Source organism: Orcinus orca, chromosome 19, assembly GCF_937001465.1.
Source record: "Orcinus orca chromosome 19, mOrcOrc1.1, whole genome shotgun sequence".
NCBI classification, from domain to species: domain Eukaryota; kingdom Metazoa; phylum Chordata; class Mammalia; order Artiodactyla; family Delphinidae; genus Orcinus; species Orcinus orca.
Window position 1 is genome coordinate 2836488 of NC_064577.1, and position 23437 is coordinate 2859924.

The window sequence follows — 23437 nt, forward strand, 5'->3', positions numbered from 1 at the left end:
GGCAGAACTACTCCAACCTCCTCACACTTGTCAGAGGCAAAGTCATGTGTGCAGCAGAGCATGAATGGGATGGCACTGCCAGCACAGTGGCTTTTGTGACCGAAGAACCCTGGAACCCTGTCCACCCGTGTTGTGCCTGCTCTGCCTGTTTTGAGGCACCACACCACTCCTCTGCTCACTCAACACACCAACAACCCCCCTCCCCCTCCCAGCTCCCAGTACTTCTCCAACTGCAAAGCGAAGAAGGAATAGCTACAATCTGCCACAAATGGCAGATCAAGGACCCAGGAGGCAGACCTGGATGAATGATGCACAGCTGTTTTCTTCTGTCTTCACCAGAGAACTGCAGGGAAGCTCTCCAAATCCCACCCCCATCAATCAGCCTCTTTATCCTATAGTCTATCCCTAGCTGCCGGAAAGGCCAGCCTGCGCGTTACATGCACGGCTGGGATGTCCATGGAGAGTTCCCATCCTCTGCATGCCCCTTTCCCACACCACTCTGAGGAAGGGAGGCCAAGGCCACAGCCAGCCAGCTCTCAGAAAGGGTTCCAAATAAAGCAGGTCTGAGCCCTGGCTCCTGAGGAAGTCGTGCTTTGTTCTCTCAGGCATCACAGAGCAGCATCTAGTGGCCTTTCTGGGCAGCACAGGTTACATAACTAGCATGCAGCGGGGCTCCACAGCCAAGGGACGCAGCCGCCGCTCCCAACGCCATCAGGATCTCATCAACACACAAGGAAGCCCAGGCACCGTGAAGCCTGGTGCCAGGAAGGGCCCATAATTGAGGGAGCCAGGCCCATGCTAGCCCATGGGCTACCCCACCCTCTCAGCTGCACCTAGATGCAGCTTACCGAGGCCTGGGAGGGGAAGCAGTCCCTCGAGGTCTGGAGCAGCGCTGTCCAAAAAAAACCATGAGCCACAAATGCAAGCCCCGTAGATAATTAAATATTTTCTAGCAGCCACATAAAAAAAGTTAAAAAAACAGGTATATCTTAATAGTACATTTAACCCAATAAATGCTCAAAATATTTCAACATATATATAAAAAAGAAGTTGAGCAATTTTTCTTTTTTCACATTCTTCAAAGTCTGGTTTGTTTACATTTGCAGGGCATCACAGTTTGAACTAGCCACAATTTCAAGGACTCAACAGCCATATGGGGCTCATGGCCACACACTGGACAGCACGGGTCTGCAGAAGTCAGCAGACCTGCCCAGGGAGATGACGAGAAGGCTGCTGCCCCACTGAGCTCCTGGGACTGCCCTCCCCCCACTGCTCGGGCTCTTGATCCCTTTGGAATATTTTTAAAGTCCTTTATTGAAGCACAACTCTTCCTTAAGTAAAACTATACACAGAGACACAATACTGAAAGAGAGCAGAGAGTGGCTCAGACTGGAGTTGGTGGCTAGAGCCCACCCTCCCTCCCAGTGGCCCCAGAGCCCCACAAGACAGGTCACTCCCAGGGTCTGAGGGGTAGTATAAAATCAATCCTTTTGAACAAGATTCCAAAAAACTAAAACTAAGCCACAAGTGAATGCCAGGGCTCTCCAGGCACCTGTACTTCCATGACTTCATGTAGCACTCCCACCACAATTACCTACCAAGAAAGCGCCATCCTTGTCGTGTAAGTGAGGAAACAGGCTCAGAGGATATTACAACCCAAACCCCATGTCCTCACTGGACCATGATGCCTTGGAAAAACAAAGATAACTGAGCCCCATTTCCCATTTTAGCCCTCACAGACCAACTTTCTCACCCAAAGCCCTCCACTTGACCCCGGATCTAAAGGTCTCCCATGAAGCAAATGAGACAGTAGAGCTTTGTCCAGTCTAGAGGGCTACACAGAGCTGTCTGGACTTGGTCAGAAGCCCTCCAGCACTCAAGAAAGGACACTTTTTGAAAAAAAAATTGTTTTTATTGGAACTCATCTGAACATCAGATATACCTGGTGTTGGTTAGCAAGAACCGTTTGTACATTTGATATTGATGGTGCCAAAACCAAAACAGTGACTGGACATGATGGGGAAAGATGTTGAGAACAAAAACCTGATTTTGGAGAGGAAAATAAAAGCCAGTCAGATTCAGTGAGGATGCAAAACCTGGTACAACAAAATCCTTTTACAAAATATAAATTTATTACGAAAACCTGGAAGGATAATCTGACAAAGGGAAAGAAAGATACAAGGAGGCCAGCAGGAAGGAGGCAGGAAGGAGGCAGGAGGAGGGGGAGAGGAAAAAAGAAGACAAAGAAGAATGAGAGGAAGAAGAAAATATAGCTGAGCACAACAGAGGTGCAGAAGCTTACCTGCCCAAATGGCATTAAAAGCCTTGCTATGTAATCTCATCATAAAACAAAGCATGCTGGAGTACAGTGCTCTACCTCCCATCCGTTCCATTTCTAAGAGGTAAATAAAGAAAGCTCCCTGGGAAGGGGACATGAGGTTGCTCAAAAACCCAACAACAAAAATTGGGAGGAAAAAAAAAAAAACAAACAACAACACACCCCACAGTCTCATTTCCGATGTTCACTGTTTAAAAAAGGAATAAATCCATCTGACAGCAGGAGAGAAGCAGGGGGATGGGGAGAGAAGCTGAAGTATTTCAGACAGCCTGGCTCCCCTGGAGGGGGGAAGGAGGAAGGAAGAGACATGGGATGGTCTCCTGGTTGAGAGAAGGGGAAAGAGGGGGAGAGAGAAAAGAGCAGAGGAGAGGGGCAATTAAAACACTGACATCTAATCTAGTTTACTGTGTTAAAAAGAGCCACATGCACAGCAGGCCCCCTGAGGGCCCACACTGCTCCCTGTGTGGCCATGGTGACACTAGCTCCTGGCCATGTCCCCATTCCTTCCCAGGTTGGAGCGGAGCCGTGCAGGTGCTGCTGCGGCGGTGGCGGCGGCGGGACCTTCGGCCAGTCTGCTGGAGCCATTGTTGGGGGGAGGGCGGGGGGATGGGCCACATGGCAGGGGAAAGGACACCGAAACGCCTCATTTCAAATAAAAAGGAAAATAGCAGTCTATACACAGTTGTTTGTTTTGGTTCAGTACAAACAGAATAAAAAGTCGTTGCTTTGATAGTCAGGCGAACACCCAATTCTGAAGAGGAGGTGAGGTGACACCCAGCGGGTGGGTTAGGAGCCCCAGTGGCTGGCGGAGCGCCTGGCTTGGCGGCCCTCTCCCAGGAGGCAGAGAGCACAGCTTTAGGTAGTGTAAGCCTTTTTCCTTTTATTTAGAATAACCTTTTTTTTTCTTTTTTTTCTTTTTTTAAGCAATTTCCCCACTCCCAAGTTGGGCCAGTAAAGATTACATGAAAACTGGCACACCTATCGGCTGGAATACAGATGCACCAAATGAGGATTTAAAAACTTTCTGAGCGAAAAGTAGAACAGAAAGAAAAAATCTCCTAGCATTTTCCCCAAAGGTTTCACTCTCCCGCCACACACACTCTCCAAAGGACCGCTACAGATCCAACTCTGCAAGAGAAGACAGAGCAGTGTCAATCGGGGAAGCCGCAAGGCCACCAGGAGGCTTTCAGTCTCGACAGGCAGAAGACAGCGCTGCCCGGGCCCGGGTCCCGGAGTCAGCACTCACCTATGTCAGTTTCTTGGCTTTGTTGTAGAGGGAATCCACTACTTTACTCATGTTCTGAATTGTTTCCAGAGCAGCTTCGTAAGTTTTATCTACTGGGGGTTCATCAAAAATAATCAAGACACCCTCCCCCTGGTCCAAGATCCCTGCAGAAAACACAAGCAAACCCAGGTAAAAGAAAGGATTAGACACACGAGCATTTGAGAAGCAGCCCACTCCCTAGCTGCCTCACTTTCTCCAGAAAGGAGTAGAAACAGAAGTCATCTTCCTGTTCCATTCGTGCATGTTTATTACACTCTCATCACAGGTATAACAGGGGCAAGGATCCCAGGGAACCACCAGGTGATACAATGGAGCATCTTCTTTCAAGATAAACAAGAGCATGATGCCTCTTCACCATTTCATCACCTCCACCAGCCCCCTCGCCGGTACGACTGTTACTCACCATGAAATTTCTTGTCAAGAATCATCTGTGATAATTTCCTTTCCACGTCGGCCTAAAATCAAAGCACATGATTAAAGGGCCCAGCATCTACTAGTGAGAGATCACACTGACATGAAAGCCTTGTATAAAAGGATCTTATGGCAAATGGTCTGAAAATAAAACAGCAACAATGCATCTGCAGCTCTCAGCCCACGGTCCCCAGTCCCCACTGAGAAGCTTGGGAGCTTTGCAATAAGGCCCAGCGGGTGTAAACGGCAGCCCCTCCACATGCCCCTTTCCCCATCCCTACCCTCAAGACAAGCTCAGGACTCCTTACCTTGGAGAGTTTGATGAGGCTAGATATGTGTTCGATCTAAAAGGAAAGGTAAAAAGACACCAACACTGAAAGTTTTACTTCTGCCTCTAATATCGGGATGAGGGTGGTGCTGTATCTTGAAATCCTGCCGAATGTCTCTACAGGGACAGATTCTCTTTGGCTGTGCTTAGGTCTCTTGTGCTTGGTCCATCTGCCTACCCTGCATCACTACAGACAACAAATACACTCCTGTCCCACACACCCAGAACAGAAAGCATTTACCACATGCACAGTGACTACAAAAGCTAGGAGGAGACTGCACTGAAAACAAGCAGGGGCAATCTCACCAGCCTCTACCCCACAGCAACCCTCTCCTTGACTCTCATTCCCTGTCAAGAAAATCCCAAGCTCTTGGGGATCTCTCGCCCAGCAGGCACACCCTTGGAAGTGAGTTCCTATTCTGAATGGTTGTGGGAAGGGAGGTGGCTATAGTGAGGACGCCTAGCCAGAAACCCCCTGCCACCAGAGAAGAGCTAGAGTCCCCAAGAGGGTTCTTACCTGTACTCGGGAAAAAGGCTCAATGACTCGGATCAGATTCTGTTCCAGCAAGTTATCATACAACTTGGCCAAGTGTGTGCTGATGATTGGGTCATCCCGGAGCTCTGCCCGGTAATCTGTTAGAGCCTGCCAAAAGAGCCGAGATTGGCACAGAAAAGGACTTGAAAGTCACGCTACTCGCAGCTTCCTAAGTAGTGAGCTGGCCCTTGTAACTACATGGTTGACTGTAGTTCTGGAGGATTTGGGAAGATGAAAGAACAGCCACGACTGAAGGCAGAAGAAAATGAAAAGAAGTGAAAGGTGGAGCCTAACCCTAGGCACCATCTTCCTGTCCAAAAGCCTCACACTGACAGCTCAAACCATGTAAGCCCTAAGAAGCAGCTCAGCTTGCAAGCTAAATTCACTGCAAAAGCAGTTCTCAATATGTATTCCACAGAACAAATAAGGCCTCCATGGGGGCAGGAGGAGGGGGAATTCTGAGGTTAAATAATAGGAAATGCTGAATTCCACAGCTAGCTCTTGGGGTTTTATAAGGAATATCAGCACAGAAAACAAAGTACCTTTCTAATTTTGTTTAGCCCTAGTGTTTCCCAAATATCTGATCACAGACCCTTTTTTTAATCCCTACTAGAAGTGTTCCATCCAAATTGGGGGATAAAATGATCTAGACTCTTTGCTTATTTGTGTATGTGATTTATTTACCTTTAGTAATGTTCTCACAATATCCCAGCCTCATGTCAGCTGTGCTATAAGGTGTTAAGGGAAGCAAGCAAATCATGCCAAGTAAGGAAATGAAATTGGCAAGAAACCTCAAGTAAGATGATGAACCCTGGGGACAGTCAGAGAGCCACATGGTCTAGTTTCTGTCCATACTATTTTTCTTCCTGGATCTAGGTTTGTTTTTATTAAGTTGGTCATTATACTCAGACTAAGAGAGAGGCTCAGAAAAGTGTAAGTCTCACCCGATTGCTTAGACAAGTTTTTCTCCCTTTCCAAACCTTCACAAACATTGAGTGAAAGGCACAGGAGGCAAGGCCAGCCTAGAACTTCTGTCCTAAGGAAGTATCTCTCAGCCCAGATGCACACATCAAAACTTCTCTTCTGTCCACAGAGGAGAAGCAGACCTGGCATTTCTGGAGCTGAAGTAACATCTAAGACCATGCTGCATGGTGCTTGTGTCAGACCCTGACACACATGAGCTGTGTGACCCAGGCCTCCTCTTTAAATTCCAGCTTCCCCAAGCATAAAATACAGGTAACAGGTTTGTTGTGAAAAATCAAATGAAAGGGGGCTTCCCTGGTGGCGCAGTGGTTAAGAATCTGCCTGCTAATGCAGGGTACACGGGTTCAATCACTGGTCCATGAAGATCCCACATGCCGCGGAGCAACTAAGCCCACGTGCCACAACTACTGAAGCCCGCACTCCCTAGAGCCTGCGCGCCGCAACTACTGAGCCCATGTGCTGCAACTACTGAAGCCCACACGCGTAGAGCCCGTGCTCCACAACAAAGAGTGGCCCCCCACTCACTGCAGCTAGAGAAAGCCTGCACACAGCAATGAAGACCCAACGCAGCCAAAAAAAAATCAAGTGAAAGAAGGATGACAGAACTTTTTGAAACTGAAAGGTACTGTATATAAATGAGGTATGACAATTCAACAAGTTTCATTGTACAGAAGTGCTTAACTACTTCCTGGTTTTGATACTGTACTATAGATAAGATGTAACCACTGGGGAAAACTGGGTGAATGGTACATGGGATCACTCTGTACTATCTTTGCAACTTCTTGTAAAACTATAATCACTTAAAGATTAAAAAAAACTTTTTAAAGTGCTTAAATGCCCCTCCCCTCCACCAGTTCCCTACCAACCCAATACCTTGCTTACCTTTTCAAAATCTGCCAGTGATCTGTTCTTGCTAGCCTGAGCCACACATTTTAATGCTTCTGTCTAAGAATAAAGAGAGAAACAGTGAAAGTGATCTGCACACTCACATCCCAACAAGTCTCATAAGGAACATGCTATGTCCACACAACTTCTGGCTGCAAGGAAGAACCTGCCCCACCACTCCTCTTCTTCAGAGGCCTAGGAAGAAAAGCTAGAGGAATACCACTGTGTGCCAACCAGTTTCCCTTTGAAAGCTGAAGTGACTTAAAGGTACTAGGAAACAGGAAGTTTTCCAAAAAAGAAACTTTGATAAAGCATTCTCCAAAGATGACAAGCTAAAAGGGAAAATGGCCCGAGAAGTGCGATTTCCTCGCCCCTCCTCCAAGACTCCCTATCCCTACACCCCACAGAACCCTTCCTGCCCTCAGACTTGATCATACCTTGTGCTTTATAAAAACTCATTCTGCTGGGTTTGGTGCAGGGCACAGACCAAGATTTACTTTCATTAAGCTTGAAGCATCAAAATGCTACGTATCATACTGAATGTTAAAACCCCAGTGATGAAGGTATAACCAAGGGTTAAGGGGCAACTTCTAACTTTATAAAACGTTATAAAAGGTACCCGACCAAGCTCTTAAGTCTCTACTCAGCACGAAATCTACAACATTCATCTTCCTGAGTGCCTGACTCCTGCTTGAAAGCTGTCATCAAGGAACAAAGGACCAGAGGGAACTCCTCTTGTACCAGCCTATGTACTTAAACAAGGAAGGTAGTGTCTTATACTGCAGACTTTAAAAATGATGCAAAGCTAATCGTTAGTGTAGTTTGTCTCCAGCATTTGTCCTATAGACAGAAAAATGTCATAATGAGAATAGCATGAAACTTAAAGCCAGATAACCCAAGTTCAAAGTCTCGCTTCACCATTACTAGTTATCTGGCCTTGTTCTGGACACTTGACCTCTCTTAGCCCACCTCCTCAACTCTAATTCTAGATATGATAGTCTTTCACTACAGAAATAAACAATATTCTTTTGGTCAAAACTAGGAGCTGATCTGAAACTTCTTCTGATGAAAAGCCAATTAGGGCCACTTGTATAGAAGGAAGAAATCATCTGTTGTGGACATTCTGCCAAAGATACAGTGAGATAGCCAACATGTCTGCTGTTTAGAGACAACTGCATTTGAAACCTAGAAAGACTACTTTTACTTTACCAGTGATAATCAAGTGAAGTACAAAGTGATGATGCAGACATCTGAGACATCATCTTTACACAGGTCACACTCCTACCTACTCAGGCATAAAAGCCATCACAAATAGGGCTACCGACCATCAAAGGCCTCTTCTTGACCACACCCAAACTCAGGACAAGAGTGGGAAGGTACTGATAAGAGAAGCACTTGAGTCATCAAAACCTAGTTTCTGCACCAAGCAATCTGACCTCTCTAAAGCATACGCGCATCAGACCTTACCCGGCTCCACACTCTTGGAGAATCCAAGATTTCTTATTCCGCGCATGAAATTTTCAAGCCAAGATCATGGTAGATATACTTTCCGGTCGAAGCTAAATGCAACCTAACTCACTGTAAATGCTCCAGTTCAATTCTGAGTTCTGTTAAGTCCCTCAAACCACCCAATACCCAAAAGAGCACCAAACATTGACTTTTCAGGCCAAGAATTAACAGTACAGGAAATATACCGAACGTGCTTAATGAAAAGAGGGGGGAAGAAAGAATGAAGAACGGAATGGAGACCTGAAGAGCACGGTCTCACTGAACACCATGTCTAATAACACGCTGCCTCAGAGTGAGCAGAGATCAGAACTGCAGTCAAGGCATCCCCTACCTGCCTCCCCGCATACCGAAGTGCAAGCTTCCCGCTCACCAAGGCCTGGACATCTTCTGGGCTAAAAAAAAAATACATACTCGGTCAACTGCTCCAGGATATTATGCTTCTAAGCATATGTTCAGGCAAATATCTTTTCCTCTGAAAAGACTCTGCCCACAGAGGTAATAAGCCCCCACCCCTAAACCCATAGGCCTCTCACACCATAGACACTAGGCTTTCTCCACTCTGGGCTCAGTGCTGAAAAGCAAGAAAACTCAACTTTAAAAAGAAAGCCACACTGGGAATTCCCTGGCGGTCCAGTGGTTAGGACTTGGCGCTTTCACTGCCGTGGCCCCGGGTTCAATCCCTGGTCTGGTCAGGGAACTAATATCCCGCAAGCTGCACGACATAGCCAAAAAATAAAGAAAGAAAGAAAAAGAAAGCCACACTGAACCTACCAGAAGTAATAGACCCAACAGGCAAAATGATACATATAAATCAAATCCCAGTATAACAGATCTTTCAAAACACAAGCCCTGTTTAATCCCAAGATCCAAAAAGAATCCCAGTCAGTATCTCATTTATTCCCAAAAAAGAATGTGGAATAATTCTGTAAATCTTTAGAAAAAGATGTAGCTGTCATACTTGCCGTTGTCGCCTTTTTCAAACCTCCCCCTAACCTCTCCTTTAACCACTCCCATTCTGGGTGGCCCATTGGCTGGTGCTGGTCTGTAAGCCATTTCCTGGCCCTCTGTCCTGTGCTCAACAACTCTTCTGGACAGCATTGTAGGATGAGGAGAACACTCAGAGGGGCTGGGAAAGAGATTTCTGAAATCTGTCTCCCCAGTTCTGAAAGACTAGCAAGGAAAAGTGCTCTGGATTACCTTCGATCCTCCCATTCCACCTCAATCAGCCCCACGAGGTGGCAGCCGCTGCTTCTGTAACTGGCCAAAGTCCCTGCCCAAGCCATCTCTGCCATGGCAGAAAATCTTAGATGAAGGACCTGAGTTCTCATATCCCAAAGTTAACGTGCACCTACGTGTTGAGCATGATTTTGCACAGCAACATGTACTTCAGAGATGTGATGGCCTTGGGGCTATCGATGGAGTCATAACCCTCAAATGCCTCATAGAAATATGAGTATGCAGTTTTCCAATCCTTCTCCTCTGCTGCATGGATAATACCTGGGCATTGAAAAGAAAAGAGTAAGAACCATATGAAATAATAGAACCATAAAATGTCACAGCTGGGAAGGGCCTCAAAAATCTATCCCAACCTCATCTACTTACTGATGAGGTCAGGAAAGAATAAAGGACCTGCCCAAAGTCACTGCCATCTAGTGGCAAAGCTGGGATTAGAACCCAGGTCTTTGGCCTCCCAGTTCAAGTCACCTTTCCAATATTAATTCCAAAGGAGTTAGAGACCCAACAAAAGGGGATCCTAGAAACCACATATGGTAACATCTTTTCGCACCACCACATCAGTCCTGCTATCCATTAGAACCACTAGAAAAGGCCACATTTACCCTCCATGACATTACCTTCACGGGTCAGAAAACTGACACAAACATCCCTCCCTGGTCTGCCCAAATTACTAGTTTTAATAACATCAACCATTTAAGATAGCTTTTCTAAACTTGACACTTTTATAAGTAAGCAGCTTTCATGAGAGAGAAAAAGAAAATCCAACCTCTTACAGTCTCATTTCAGATACTGGTCATTTATAGATAGATGCGATCAGTAAATGGATTTCATGTAATGCCAAATCCATGAACTTAATTGTACACAGTTAAGCAGTATTACGCTACACTTCATCTAACCAGTTCTCTACTGTTTAGAAGTTGGGTTGCTCCCAATAAGCCTAACTTTGACTGAACCTGCTATTACTTCCAACCTATGCTATCACGTGGGATGACGTGAAAATTAGTTCTTCCTAGCTTGGAAGGCAACTAAGCCCTAAGATTCTGTGTATCAGTTCTAACCCTGCCTCAGCCACATCCATTTGTTTACCACAGGGCTTCCCAACTTTTCCACATCAAGGTACACGAATAAAGTATTCAGCACACTGGAGTAAAAGGATGAAACTGCTTACACATGACCCCAGGGGATCACTGTTTCAGACCACCCGTCACATACCTATATGCCTGGCATGCCAGTTGGGAACTTATGAATTAATAACCACTACTGAGTGATATGTGCCAAACCTACCCAAAAAGCCTCCTGTTTAGAGGCTGAAGGATTCAGGTCCTTCTACTACTGTTCTTAACTACAGAGGCCTGGAGAAAACCCACCCTCCTCTGTAGCCAAGGAGACCTCCCTCAAAAATACCCAACAGACTACTAGCACTGCCAAATTAAATGAGACAAATGCCCATTTTCCCATTCTTCCCAGTCCAGAGCTAGAATAGACCAGACAAAAAATAAGACTGATTAAATAAAGAAAAAAGTAAAGAAGAGCTGGTATACTGCTTTCCAAAACACATTAGCAAATAGAGACCACATTAGGACTACAAGCATCACAGCTGGCATAGGAAATTTATTATTTAAAGAAACAAAGCACTAGACTGTTACTCATTCAACACAAATATTAACAAGGGCCTACCATGTGCCAAGCACTGATATAACTACTATAGAGAAAATAAATATGAATTAAGGCCCTGAAGGAGCTCACAGTCTCACAGTGGTCATCAAAACAGAAACAAGGAGATTAGTACCATAATACGTACCAAAGAATATACCTTTCATAGGGAAGTCCAAAGAAAAGAAGGCACTGAAGAGGGTTTATAAGGCAGACATGTGAGCTTGATCTGGAAGGATGCATAGGAGTTTGCCAAGGGGAGAAGATGGAAAGGGGAATTCCAAGCACAGAAGACAAAATATATAAAGGCACAGGAGCAGCAACACATAAAGTCATTTGGTGACTAGGACTGAAAACCAGAGATAACCATGAAAAGGATGTCTTCCTTCTCAATGCACTGTTAAAGTAAAATAGCCTGGGGATAATGGGGAACCATTGGAGTTACATGATCAGATCTCTGTTTCCAAAAAATGACTTTAGGACTAGTAAGCAAGATGGATTGAGAAAAGTGACTAGGGACAGTTAGATCAGTAAAAGACTACTCCAGTGGTCCGGTGGCATTAATTAGAGCAGTGATTGTAGAAATGGAAAAGAAAGGGCAGATTTGGAGACAGACTCAACCTGATACATCAGAAGAAAGAGTGACTGAGGATTAGTCAAGGGAGGAGAACCAAGAAGACAATGCGGTCAAAGAAGCATGGAGTGCTCAACAGTGTCAACCCCCCCAAATCTGACAGAAGATAGATGGGAGTTACTGTCTTGCAAGGAGTCATCAGAGACACCAAAGTAATGACATTCTTTCAACTTTTCCAAGAAGCTTGACAGAAAAGGAGAAGACAGAAGGCTGTGCTTTTTCAGCTGGGGCCGTTCAAAGACTGAGAGGAAGGCCGGGGGGCCGGGCGTGGCGGCAGCAGTGGGCGCTTCAGCAGTGCGCTCAGCCAGGCCCCCTCCCGCTCCCCTGCCCCTCTTGTTCACGTCCCCCCAGCAAGGAGGTCGGCACCAATGGCGGTGCCTCGGAGGCCGGCGAGGAGAGGGAGGCCATGGGCAAGAGGAGGTGCCTGGGCTTGTTGGCCACCGCCTGGCTCACCTTCTACAACATCACCATGACCGCCAGGTGGCTGGTACTGCCTATTGCCACGGTACGTTTTTATATGGAAAAAGGAACACACAAAGGTTTATATAAAAGTATTCAGAAGACACTTAAATTTTTCCAGACATTTGTCTTGCTTGAGATAGTCCACTGTTTAATTGGAATTGTACCTACTTCTGTGCTTGTGACTGGGGTCCAAGAGAGTTCAAGAATCTTTATGGTGTGGCTCGTTACTCACAGTATAAAACCAATATAATTTTTTTATCATCTTATATCCTGTCGGAGTTGCTGGTAAACTTCATACGATACGCGACATACGATATACACTGCCTTACCACACATGAAGAAAACAGGAACGTTCTCAATAAGACTTCCCAATAAATACAATGTCTCTTTTGACTACTGTCATTTTCTTCTTATAACCATGGCCTCATGTATACCATTGTTTCCACAACTCTACTTTCATACATCAGAGAAGACAGGTGCTTTATGGAGAGGTGACTGTCGAAAAGGATGATTAAATGATCCCTACAACAAGGTGCTTTTTCCAGAATAACCAGGATTACTGGAGTCCAAGTTTTAATAACAAGAATAAACAGTTTGATGAGAAAAAAAAAAGACGGAGAGGAAGATCCAAGTGGAGACGAAAAACTAGACTTAGAATTGAAAAAACTAAAGACTTAAAAAGGACAGGTAGGGGCTTCCCTGGTGGCGCAGTGGTTGAGAGTCCACCTGCCAATGCAGGGGACATGGGTTCATGCCCCGGTCCGGGAAGATCCCACATGCCGCAGAGCGGCTGGGCCCACGAGCCATGGCCGCTGAGCCTGCGCGTCCGGAGCCTGTGCTCCGCAACAGGAGAGGCCACAACAGTGAGAGGCCCGCGTACAGCAAAAAAAAAAAAAAAAAAAAAAAAAAGGACAGGTAGAAGGATCATGCTTGATAATGGGTAAAAATGAACAATGATACAAATTCTGGGGAGGAAAGAGAAATAAAGAAGGTTCACATAAAAATGGCCTCTATTTGCTCTGAGAAATAAGATGCAAGTTCATCTCTTGACCATAAAGAAATAACATAATGAAGAGTAGTGGCTTAAACAAAGTGCCGGTATTTGGTCAAAGCAAGGTACTGTGTGATAAGAGCTTACATTCATCATCTCATTTAATCCTCACTCTCATCCTATGAGGAGGTACAATTATTTATCACCATTTTTCAGATGAGCTAAAGAAAAATTTAAGTAACTTGCCCAGTCACACAGCTAGAAATTTGCAGAACCAAAATTTCAACCTAGAAAAGTTGTTTTCTAGACTTTTTTCTAGAGCTTCTGCTTTTAACCTGAATCACAAAACATGCCATTTGATACTTACAATACCTGAGAGGCAAGTATGGTAGCTATTATCTCCCTCTTGCAGTTTTACATGGAAACAAAGATTGCGAAGAGGTAATACCAGGTAACACTAGTTAGTCCTCTGACTCCAATAATGCTCCTTCAATAATGATAATAAGTTATAACTAATAAAAGCTGCTGACTACAAGAAAAAGTATTCTATTGCCAATCCATGGCCTCCTAACCCCAAAATTCACACACTCCATCAGAAAGCAACCCACTACACTCCACTGAGATAGGGGGGTGGGGGGGTGTCTTTCCTCAGCCTAGATCTGAGGCCCTTTAGAAAAGTCCAACATGCTTTACAAAGGTCTCCAAGTGACAAGAGACTTGGGTTAGTCCAATTCTGGAGAGAAGTGCTACCATTCTGAGTAAGTGACTAAGATGGAAGATAAGGGAGAGCTTTTTAAACCTAAGTGAGACCTCTCTAGGGTGTTGGCTCTAACAATCAGTTTGCCTGGTCAACCACAGATTAAGCATGTTCTTAATATATTTTAGGCAGTTAACAGCAAGTGAAGAGGAGGGGGGCAGCTAGTGAGAGAGGTAACCTTCCATTGGTTTCTCTGAGGAAGCTTGAGCCAAAACAGCCAATTTTATTCTCCAGCCCCAACCCCCCAGTCCTTTCACCTGTGAGGTAAGATGAGCTTTAAGAAAACATGGGGTGTTACCTGACTGCATATCCAAGGTGGCCTGCAATTTAGGGGGGCAGTAAATGGCATTTGCTGTGGTTCGAGCAGAGGTTAAGGCAGCTCGGGCTTTTGGCAGGTTGCTCAGGGCATGGTATGTTTTGCTTTCTAATAGCTGTACTTCCACCAAAAGGGCTTTGTCATCCATCTTTTTCAACTCCCGCAGCAACTGAGAACCTGGAGAAAGAAAAAACATATACCTCCTTTGTTAGCCATAATCTTAATATTTTAATATTGTAATATTTCCCTCTCACCCTCATAAGAACACTCAGGATAAAGAAATCTGCCTGAACTCAAAATGAGGTTATTTATTTGCAAGATTTAAATTTTCTGCTAATGTGCTATCTTCCAAAGAGAAACACAGATCTCTCTGAAGCCTTTCTGCACACAAAGGACATTACAGCTGAGGATCATATAAGTTTACTCCTAAGATTTGAATACAGTGGGAATCCCCACCCAGAAAATGCTGAAATTACTTATCCAGTTCAGAGAGACACTTGATCTCATTCTCTTCCTGTCCAATAATCACAAGACTACATAAGAAACACCAGGCACTAGGGTTGGTGGGGGAAGGAAAGAGCTTTGGATATACTAACATCCAAATAGACCTTCTTTCCCCTGCTCAACATCACTAGTTTAGTCATCAGGGAAATGTAACTCAAAACCAAAATGAGATACTTCACACCCACTAAGATGGCTAAAATTAAAAAGACAGACAATATTAGGAAATGTTGGTGAGGATCTGGAGAAACTGGAACTCTCCTCATACATTGCTGGTGAGAATGTAAAACGGTGCAGCCACTTTGGAAAACAGTTTGGCAGTTCCTCAAAAGCTAAACAGAGTTACCATATGACCCAGCAATTCTACTTCTGGGTATATTATACCCAAAAGAAAAACATGTCCACATAAAACCTGTTCACAGCAGTATTCATAATAGCCAAAAAGTGGAAACAATCTAAATGTCCATGAACTGATGAATGGATGAATAAAATGTTGTACAGCTATACAACGGAATATTATTCATCAATAAAAGCACTGCTATATGCTACAACACAGATGAACCTTGAAAACATTATGCTAAGAGAAAAAGCCAATCAAAAAGACCACATACTGTATGATTCCATTTATGTGAAATGTCCAGAATAGGCAAATCTAAAGAGGCAAAAAGTAGTTAGTGATTGCCTGGGAAGGTGGGCAGGCAGAGATGATGGATGGGGAATTAATGGGAAGAGACAACTAATGGGTACAAGGTTACGTTCTGGGGTGATGAAAATGTTTGAAATCAGACAGTGGTGACAGTGGCACAACTCTGTGAATATACTAAAAATCACTGATTGTACACTTTTAAAGGGTGAATTTTATGGTCTGTGAATTATATCTCAATAAACCTGTTATTTTTTGTAATGCTACTAGTTGTTTGAACCATATGAAATTTCCATTTTTGCAGGATAAGAATTGAATATTGGCAATTTTTTCAACTTAATAGATCATGAAAGCCGTGTTCTTCCATCTGGGAAAAACAGTCCAGATGTATCCATTAATTTAAAAAAAAAAGACAGCAGGCAAAGATTTCATGGTGTTTAAAAGCCAAAAGGGGGCTTCCCTGGTGGCGCAGTGGTTGAGAGTCCGCCTGCCGATGCAGGGGACACGGGTTCGTGCCCCAGTCCGGGAAGATCCCACATGCCGCGGAGCGGCTGGGCCCGTGAGCCATGGCCACTGAGCCTGCGCGTCCGGAGCCTGTGCTCCGCAGCGGGAGAGGCCACAACAGTGAGAGGCCCGCGTACCACAAAAAAAAAAATAAAAAAAAAATAAAAATAAAAATAAATAAAAGCCAAAAGGAAAAGCCTTTAGTTGGCCCACTTCAGGTTTCCTATGTATTTGCACCCAGTTAATTTCTTGATATTTAAAATAGATTTTAAGAATAATTATAAACAGATACAGTAGATGTAATAGTAAATATGAGCAATTTGACTCTTTTGTTCTCTAAAGTTGACAGTTAGTTTCTTAGAACTTCTAAATGGCATTTTTCCATGACAGATTCAGTAAATATAAGCCACACTAAATCCTTCTTAGAAGTAAGCAGAATATAAATTATTAATATGTAACTAATAAGAGTAGCCAGGTTTGGAATACATTCATTTAGCCAGCTACAGACGCCTTACTAGCTTCCACCAGCTTACTTACCCAAATGCAATGCTTCCTGGTACCTCTTGGTATCAAAGTACAAAGACACCAGTCTTGCCTAGGAAAGAGAAAAGGCATTGACTGACGGAAAGGGGAGGAAAAAAGCCAAAGAAAGAAATCAAAGATTGACAGTCACAGAACTGTTACTGTTGAATATTCAAGTCCTGATGAAAGCATCAAACTCAGCCTAAAAAATCATCTAGCCCGTGATATTATCTCCTATTATAGCCAGTGACTGACTAAACCACGTTGCTGCTTACTTTTCTGAGCCAAGCAGCAGGTCTGTCTCAAAACTTCAACCAGAGCAATTCTCATGAGTGGGACACTGCTACCAATAATTTCAGGTGCCTGGATAATACAAAGTTGCTGAAAATACTTTTGATCACGATGGTATTACTTATATGCACAGTCCTTCAAATGCCTAGAGATCTGAAATCAGTACTAATGTAGGCACATACCTCCAAAGCTTGGCGTAAGAAAGTTCTCTTCTCTGATTTGGCCCATTCGATGCACTCTAAACACAACTCGACCTGCAACAGGGAGAGACAGTACGTGCAACATTATGTCTTCATGTTCTTCCCACAAGCCTTGCTCTGGAGAACAGCTTTCATCTCCTCCTTACATACCCATATTTACTGTCTCAGTGGCATGCCTTGATCCCCAGTATCTCAATATGTAATGATTATAGCATAATGGAAAATCAACTTGGCTTTTTACACACAAAGTATCTTTGTGCTTAGATTGTATTCCCTTGGAAAAGAGCTTCATCTTCAAGATTCCTCTTCTACTGTCCCAGGAGGGACCCAGGCTACATACATAGCGCTGGAATGTAGATTTCTATAATGGCTGAGAAATATTTAAAGCAGAAATTTCTCCCTGAATAGTAATAGTAATGTGTTCATGTGACTATATTGGTCATAAAGGGGAGAAATTCTCAGCCTAGGCACAAGTGTCTTACTCCTAACAGTTGCTTGTAAGACTCAAAAGGCCCAGCTGGCTTTTCCCTTCCAGATTCTAAGAAGTGCAACCAACAATTCTCATCACAATACAGCAAACTTAGCTTGTACTAAAGGAAGTAAAAAGAAATGAGAATTAGCCTAACACTTTAAGGGGCTTTTAAGCTTTCTTTAAAGGCACTTTGAACCCCAGTTCTATATGCTACCCAAGCAGTAAGGTACCATGCAAAGTAGCTAACGTAAAGTAGTGTTCTATGCTAGATAGTCTACATGCCATAGGTACCCTTGCCATAGTAGCTCTGACAAGTACATATTAAGAGCTTCAGCTCTTGTATCACTTCTGTTACTGCAAGTTAAGATTCATAATCAGAGCATAAAAAGAAACTGAGCTTTCCAGAGAACTAAGTGCTAAAAGAACAGGTTTTTATGTAAATCCCAATTTCTCTTAAGAGATGTTACAAGGAGGGAAAAGTAAAGGGACATAATCCAAATTGACAGACCTGCCTTTAGATAAATGGATGACATTACATGGTATTTGGAGGATTCACCAGTAAGAGTCAATGAAATCTTTATAACTCACTAGAGCCCCCTAGTGGCTACTTAATCCCCAACTCTAAACTCAACTGCCCTCATACAGTAAATTCTACAAAACCTAAAATAAAAGCAAGCCAATCACAATTTCACAGTTTTGAGTTTTGTTCTAAAAAGCCAAACTCAAAGTAATATCTCTGTTCATGACATGAATGGAACTGCAAATATTTTGCTGAACATTTTTAGCAACAAGAATAAAAATCTTCAGTCCTACGTGTCTTCGGGGGCTAAGAAATGCTTACCATCAGTTTTACCCAGCAAGCTTTTTCAAACAATGCAGAAATGAACGCCTAGGCTCCTGATCCAGTAGTCTGGAATAAAAGGTTGGCCACTCTGATGTATATCCCTAATTAAGAAACACTGAGTTCTACTCTAGCATCTCAACCTGTCCTCATTTCCCTGACAGTCCAGATGTTAAGTGACTCACCCAAGGTCACGTATTCAGCTGTTGGGACCAGAACTTGACCCTACCTCAACCCAGCTTTAATAAACTCAGGTCAATACAGACATTTCTCCTACAGCGGGGAATTTGTACAACATGAACTGCCTATCTGTTATCAATTACAGGGTACATGCTTTGCAATATCTGGGACTATAATTGGTGAAACCAGTGCTTCAGTTTTAAGAAAAAATTTTAAAGGCCACTGCCCTTGCTACATAGCTTGAGAGGTTTTGTCCTTTGTTAATGCTAATGATGACTGATAAAGGGGATAAGAATACACAAGAAGCCCATGCTTCTGGAGGAAGCCCTACTTGAGTACAAAAGCTTGACACAGTCAAGATTAGGTATTTTTTAAGCTTTAAATAAATACACTTAATCATTTTTTATGTGCCTTTATTAACTAAATTCCTAAGGGAAAAAATTAACTACCATTCTAAGTCTGAAATTCTCTAGCACAAACTCCCTTTTTTCCCTTGAAATAATTGTTTCATTAACAGGATTTTTGATGTAATGTTTCTTAAAATGTCCTATTGTGTTTTAGCTGGATAGACTATACCAAAAAACGGCTCCCCATAGAAACTGCCTAGAGATCCCTAGAAGGTAGAAAGAATTCTGGAATTTCAGTTCACTATTTGGCAGGGATCTGGTTCACTCTTCTTGCTCCTCTCTTCACCCCAACTCTCTACTCCCCTCCCCTTGCTAACCACCCCAATCCTCAGTCCCCCACCCCACCCATATAGCCTCACTTCCTAGGCTCTAAACTTTAGTACTGCAAATTGCAAATGACCAGAACCTAACCTGAATCATACCAGCTTTCGGAATACAGCAAGCTGAAGATTGCTCTGTAGATCTGACTTATGGTCAGTCCCCAAATACAAAAAGGCAAGGAAAATCCCCTCCCCCATACTCTTGGTGTTAAACTCCCCAATACTCTAGCTCTTGGTACCAAACTCCCCCAAACTCCTAGCTCTCTTAACAATGTCCTAACACTTCATATTTTGCCTCAGGCCTCAACAGTACCCTGACAGTGATCCACCTATGACTTGCTCCTCTATCCTTTCCCATTAGTCAATCAAAGAATTTTAAAAGTACCTAGAATTTTCCAAGATGAAGAAGACCATATCCAATTTCCCCAGGTCAGAGGCCTTGAGTCACATAAACAAATGTAGTAACAATACCCCGTGCTTATATCTCAAGTCAATAAACTTAAGTCTTAATTCAACAAAGTATCTCCTGAGCACCTACCATCCGGAAGGCATAATCCATACATTCCCTCAACAAATACTAGTTATGTAGCTTCTCTGGGCCAAACTACTCTAAGTGCAGAGGATGAAGCAGTAAATAGGACACAGTACCTATCCTCATGAAACTTATACTCTAAGTAGGAAACAGATGTTAATAAGTAAAATAAATACGAAGAAAGCAGAGACAGGTATTTTAGATAAGGTGATGACAGAAGGTCTCTGAGGAAATGAGATGTAAGCAAAGACTTGAAAATGATGTGAAGAAAAAAGCCGTGTTAAGATCAGGCTGAGAGTGGGACTTCCCTGACAGTACAGTGGTTAGGACTCAGTGCTTCCATTGCAGGGGGCACAGGTTCGATCCCTGGTCAGGGAACTAAGATCCCACAAGCAATGCAGCATGGCAAAAAAAAAAAGTCAGATGTATAAAAATGCCCCAAATCTAGAACAGTTTAAAGCTAAGGCAAAAGGCCAGTGTTACAGCTGTAAAGAAAGTAAAAGAAAGTATATGGTAGGTGAGGTCAGAGGTAGCCATGGTTAAGGAATAGCCATGAATTAGGAATGAGAAAGGCACTGTGGTACTACAACGGATATAGGGCTTCACCCGAATGAGACTATATTACAGTAAATAAAATAAAGCAAGGGACTTCCCTGGTGGCACAGTGGTTAAGAATCCGCCTGCCAATGCAGGGGACACAGGTTCAAGCCCTGGTCCAGGAAGATCCCACATGCCGTGGAGCAACTAAGCCCATGCTCCACAACTACTGAGCCTGTACTCTATAGCCTCAAGCCACAACTACTGAGCGCGCGTGCCACAGCTACTGAAGCCCACGCACCTAGAGCCCATGCTCTGCAACAAGAGAAGCCACCGCAATGAGAAGCCCGTGCACCACAATGAAGAGAAGCCCCCGCTCGCCACAACTAGAGAAAGCCTGCGTGCAGCAACAAAGACCCAAAGCAGCCAAAAATAAATAAATAAATTTATTTTTTAAAAAAATTTTAAAAAGGAAAGAAAATAAAGCAAATGTTCAGGTAATCATCATACAAGGCATAATCAAAAATATAACATGTACAAAATATAATGTGGATCACTGAAGAGTTAAGATCACAGTGACGTCAACAAGGAAAGATTTCAGAGGAGGTGGTACTTGACATGGAACTACAGAAGGGAAAGGTACTATCATGAAGAGTGTACTCAGCAAGTATCCAACAAGGCTGGCATGTTTGGTACACTTCATAGAGTACTAAGAGATCAGACTGTCATGCTAAGCTGTATTGTAGAAAAACATGTAATACCTAATTCTGTAGGCAACAGAGAGTCACTGAAGGCTCAAGTTACAGGTGAACAGAGAGGGGAATAAAATGTTCAGAGGGTTACTTGGTGGGGATATCTCTCAAAATGGTGGTACGAGGCTTTTGCAGTAGTCTAAGTAAGAAATAATTCGTAAAGCAATTATACTCCAATAAAGATGTTAAAAAACAAAAAAAAAAAAGGGCTTCCCTGGTGGCGCAGTGGTTGAGAGTCCGCCTGCCGATGCAGGGGACACGGGTTCATGCCCAGGTCTGGGAGGGTCCCACATGCCGCGGAGCGGCTAGGCCCGTGAGCCATGGCCGCTGAGCCTGCGTGTCCAGAGCCTGTGCTCCGCAACGGGAGAGGCCACAACAGTGAGAGGCCCGCGTACCGCAAAAAAAAAAAAAAAAAGAAATAATTAGAACCCATTGTATATATCAACAATACCTCAAAAAAAAAAAAAAAGAGAAGAATTAGAACCCAAACTAGATGGCAGCTGTACATAGAGAACAAATATAAAAAGAGGTGGAGAACAGAGATTGAAGAAAGTTGCACTGACAGAATTTAATAAATGGCTGGATGTTGATGTTGCCATGTTGAGTTTGAGGTGCAAGTAGCACCATCTGGATGATTGATAATTTATTCCAAAACAAGCAAATAACCTATAATCCACAAAAATTACTGAAAGAAGACCTGCTAAGTGGATTAAGACTCTCACTCTTGATAAAAAGCTAAACTACTGTGACTTCCCTGGTGGCACAGTGGATAAGAATCCACCTGCCAATGCAGGGGACACAGGTTCAATCCCTGGTCCAGGAAGACCCCACATACCACGGAGCAACTAAGCCCGTGCGCCACAACTACTGAGCCTGTGCTCTAGAGCCCGTGAGCTACAACTACTGAAGCCTGCGCGCCTAGAGCCCGTGCTATGCAACAAGAGAAGCCACTGCAATGAGAAGCCCACGCACCACAAGGAAGAGTAGCACCGCTCACCACAGTTAGAGAAAGCCTGCACGCAGCAACGAAGAACCAACGCAGCCAAAAATAAATAAAATTAAATCTTAAAAAAAAAAAAAAAGCTACACTACTAAACATCAAAAACAAAAGAAACCAACAGCTCTTACTCAGCACTAAGATGACACTGACAATAAAATGACACAGTACCTGAGAGTGTTTCCTTTCACCCTAAGATAAGGAAGAAAGGTTTCTAGTTGACAAAAAAGTAACGTGCAATGAACAATAGCAATGTACACACACAGTTAAAAGGAAGGCCTCTCCAGACATGGAATACATGACAAAGGCCAGTAAAACCCACTAGCCAATTACAGGAGAGCACTAAATTATGATTTCAATAATTTAGATAAAGGAGTAGAACTGATCATTAAACAACTGCAGTTCTATCCAGAGTCAACTCTATGTTATGGGAAGGGACAAATTCCAAGACTTCAGCGTCAAAGAAGCAGCTTGGATAATTAGTTTTTTCTGCCTAAAATGTTCCAAGTAACATTTATTAGTCTGTTTCAAGCTAATACTTATTGGTCAGCCCATTCTAAGGCATCCTAGGGGACTTCCCTAGCGGTCCAGTGGTTAAGACTCCATCCACGCTTCTTCCAATGCAGGGGGTGCGGGTTCGACCCCTAGTTGGGGAACTAAGATCCCACATGCCGCACGGCGTAGCCAAGGAAAAAAGAACAAGGCATCCTAATTCAAACAAAAGATGGGGTGTCACTTTTTCATGAGAACAAATACAATTTAAAAAAAAAATTAGGGTTAGATATAAGAGTAGTACCCCTTAGAAAAATCACTTTTTCTTTTAAATTATTCATAAAAATAATTTTAATGCTCTGGTTCAAAAGGCAGCTATCTACATATCTATTTTTGATCTACTGTCATGAAACACAGTTCTCCCAGAAACAAATGAATTTGAAGAATTCACTACAGATGAATTTTCTACAATGAAGTTAGTTTATGGTGTTTAAACTAGGTTTCAAAGAATCATTAAGGCAAGAAACCAGATTTTACAAAATGGTTTTTGTAAAACCATTTTACATGATTTCAAAGTGAGATCCATATGTCCTAGGTTTCTGAAGTTCCCCATTATTTACTCAATATGCCACTAAGCCCCTTCATATCTTTTACACCCACAGAGGCTATGGCAAACAATGAAATATATATATATATATGTGTATATATATATATAAAATAAACAACTACCAATTCCTATCCCTGCCTTTATACCATCTGACGTTTTATATATTTATTACCTGCCTTCATCATTAAAATATAATTCTCATGAGAGCAACAACTGTATGCTGTTACAAATGAATCCCCAGTATCTATAACAGTGCCTAACACATAGCAGGCACTAGTGAGTGCTGATCAATAAATCTACAGAAAAGACAACAAC

General features: G+C 43.2%; 1 protein-coding gene and 1 pseudogene across 2 annotated transcripts in view; one reads left to right on the forward strand and one right to left on the reverse strand.

Moving 5' to 3' along the window:
* Positions 1 to 1890: 1890 nt before the first annotated feature.
* Positions 1891 to 23437, reverse strand: part of PSMD11 (proteasome 26S subunit, non-ATPase 11) — a 30455-nt gene continuing 8908 nt past the window's right edge. Inside the window, exons 4-14 of one of the 2 annotated variants that reach the window (XM_004267183.3) lie at positions 16968 to 17039; positions 16510 to 16567; positions 14307 to 14501; positions 9628 to 9772; positions 8607 to 8667; positions 6764 to 6826; positions 4880 to 5005; positions 4343 to 4378; positions 4027 to 4078; positions 3585 to 3727; positions 1891 to 3466 (exon numbers count right to left, since the gene is read on the reverse strand). In XM_004267183.3, the coding sequence (XP_004267231.1) occupies positions 3585 to 3727; positions 4027 to 4078; positions 4343 to 4378; positions 4880 to 5005; positions 6764 to 6826; positions 8607 to 8667; positions 9628 to 9772; positions 14307 to 14501; positions 16510 to 16567; positions 16968 to 17039 (951 nt within the window). In that variant the 3' untranslated portion in view covers positions 1891 to 3466. Of the gene's footprint in view, positions 3728 to 4026; positions 4079 to 4342; positions 4379 to 4879; positions 5006 to 6763; positions 6827 to 8606; positions 8668 to 9627; positions 9773 to 14306; positions 14502 to 16509; positions 16568 to 16967; positions 17040 to 23437 lie in introns of both variants that reach the window. The other variant, XM_049701814.1, reaches the window with a different exon arrangement.
* Positions 10319 to 12775, forward strand: LOC117200272 (very-long-chain (3R)-3-hydroxyacyl-CoA dehydratase 1-like; annotated as a pseudogene).